General features: G+C 54.5%; 1 protein-coding gene across 1 annotated transcript in view; it reads right to left on the bottom strand.

The window, feature by feature from the left end:
* TMEM9 (transmembrane protein 9) overlaps window positions 1-1,260 on the bottom strand; it is a 2,520-nt gene extending 1,260 nt beyond the window's left edge. The window contains exons 1-2 of the mRNA XM_010164556.1: window positions 1,150-1,260; window positions 514-645 (exon numbers count right to left, since the gene is read on the bottom strand). Coding sequence (XP_010162858.1) covers window positions 514-645; window positions 1,150-1,233 — 216 coding nt within the window. The 5' untranslated portion in view covers window positions 1,234-1,260. The remainder of the gene's footprint in view (window positions 1-513; window positions 646-1,149) is intronic.
* Between the last annotated feature and the right edge of the window lie 269 nt (window positions 1,261-1,529).

The following is a 1,529-nucleotide window of genomic DNA, read 5'->3' as shown; positions in this document are numbered from 1 at the left end:
ACTGTGCACATCTGAACTGAGAAAGCCACGGGGAAAGCTGTGTCACAGAGCCACACGCTGCACCAAGGGCAGCCCTTGCATCCTGCAAACACAGCACGAGCCAGAGATGCCATCAAGCATGAGAGCTAATCACTGTGCGTGCAGCCAGTCCAGTCCTCCAGCACTTCTGTGTGCAGCCATCAGCTCTGCCTCCAACACTGCCTCTGAGAGACCATCCCCATCTCAGCTTCCTGAATTTCCTTACAAGAAAAGGGAAGCCTCATGGGAAGAAGAAAAGGTCTACAAATCAGGGTGCTCTTGTTCTGAAATCCCCCTTGGAATCAGGCTCCATGACTCCCCCTAAAGCGCTGCCTCTCTCCCAAGGGGAAGGATGTTGTACACTGGACCAAAGAGGACAAGCAGGAGGTCACTCTGTTTCCCTGTCAGCCATTCTCTTGTCACCCTACCACCCTGTCTCCACCGTGACCGCAGTCACCCACGTGTGCCCTGTGTGCACCAGCAGCACGGCCTCACCTCATTTTCCTCCTCGTTGTGCAAGGGCTGGGTATAAGCATCTGGCTTCCGGATCAGAGGGTCCACCAGCACAAGGAAAGCCATGTAAAGCAGCAGTGCCCCCACCACGGACAAGTAAATGATGATGATCACCTGCAGTGAAGGAGAGCACAAGTGGGACAGGATCAGGAGCATAGATAAGCACCACCACAGAGAGCAGGAAGCTCCCTTCACAGCTCCTCTGATGTTTGATCTCTTCCCTCATTCTTGATTTCCCTCACTAAAAAGTCTCTTGCACTTGCAGGAAGACCAAGGAGATGTAAGTGCCATCACTGTATAAACTGTGCTGATCTCTGCACTGTGCCAATTCCGGACACGTGCTGCACGGGAAAGGAGACCAACAAGATGGGTCCCCGGTCAGACGTGCTTGGCACCATCACACACCCTCAGCAAGGAGCCTGGGCTCCCGTGCAGCCTGCTCCTCCCTGCCAGGAGCCCTCCTGACTCGGTCACAGTGCCCCTGGCACTACCAGCATGTACTAACTGGGATACTTTTATTTTCCCTTTCTGGGCTCTTCTCCAAGAAGCCACCAGTCTCGCAGTGGCGTGGCATGGCAAGGAGAAGGAGCCAGGCACAGGGAGCAGAGCCACCATTACCTTGATGGTGGTGGTGCTGCGCTCCTCGTACTTGCATTCACACAGCAGGCAGTAGGCCTCCACGTCATTCCCTGGCACCGGCATCGGCTCCACAACATGCAGGCAGTTGCTGCAACACAGAGAAACCAAAATCAGCAACAGGACACGGTGACACCAATGAAGGGACACTGGGGTGACTCTGTGTCCCAGCTTTCCCATCAGGCTGATCATGCTGATCCAGTTTTCAGAGTTCCCCTCACAGCTCAGCTAGCCCAAAGTTCCTGGGACAGACTGTCCAAGCACCTTCTGCAGGGAACTGGTCCAGGTGAAAGGGACTTGTTGAACTCAAAGAGTTGTGGTCAACACCTCGATGTCTGAGTGGAGACTGGTGATGAGTGGTG

Source organism: Antrostomus carolinensis, unplaced genomic scaffold (genome assembly GCF_000700745.2).
Source record: "Antrostomus carolinensis isolate BGI_N321 unplaced genomic scaffold, ASM70074v2 scaffold11683, whole genome shotgun sequence".
Taxonomy (NCBI): domain Eukaryota; kingdom Metazoa; phylum Chordata; class Aves; order Caprimulgiformes; family Caprimulgidae; genus Antrostomus; species Antrostomus carolinensis.
This window is presented reverse-complemented; position numbering and strand designations above follow the sequence as displayed.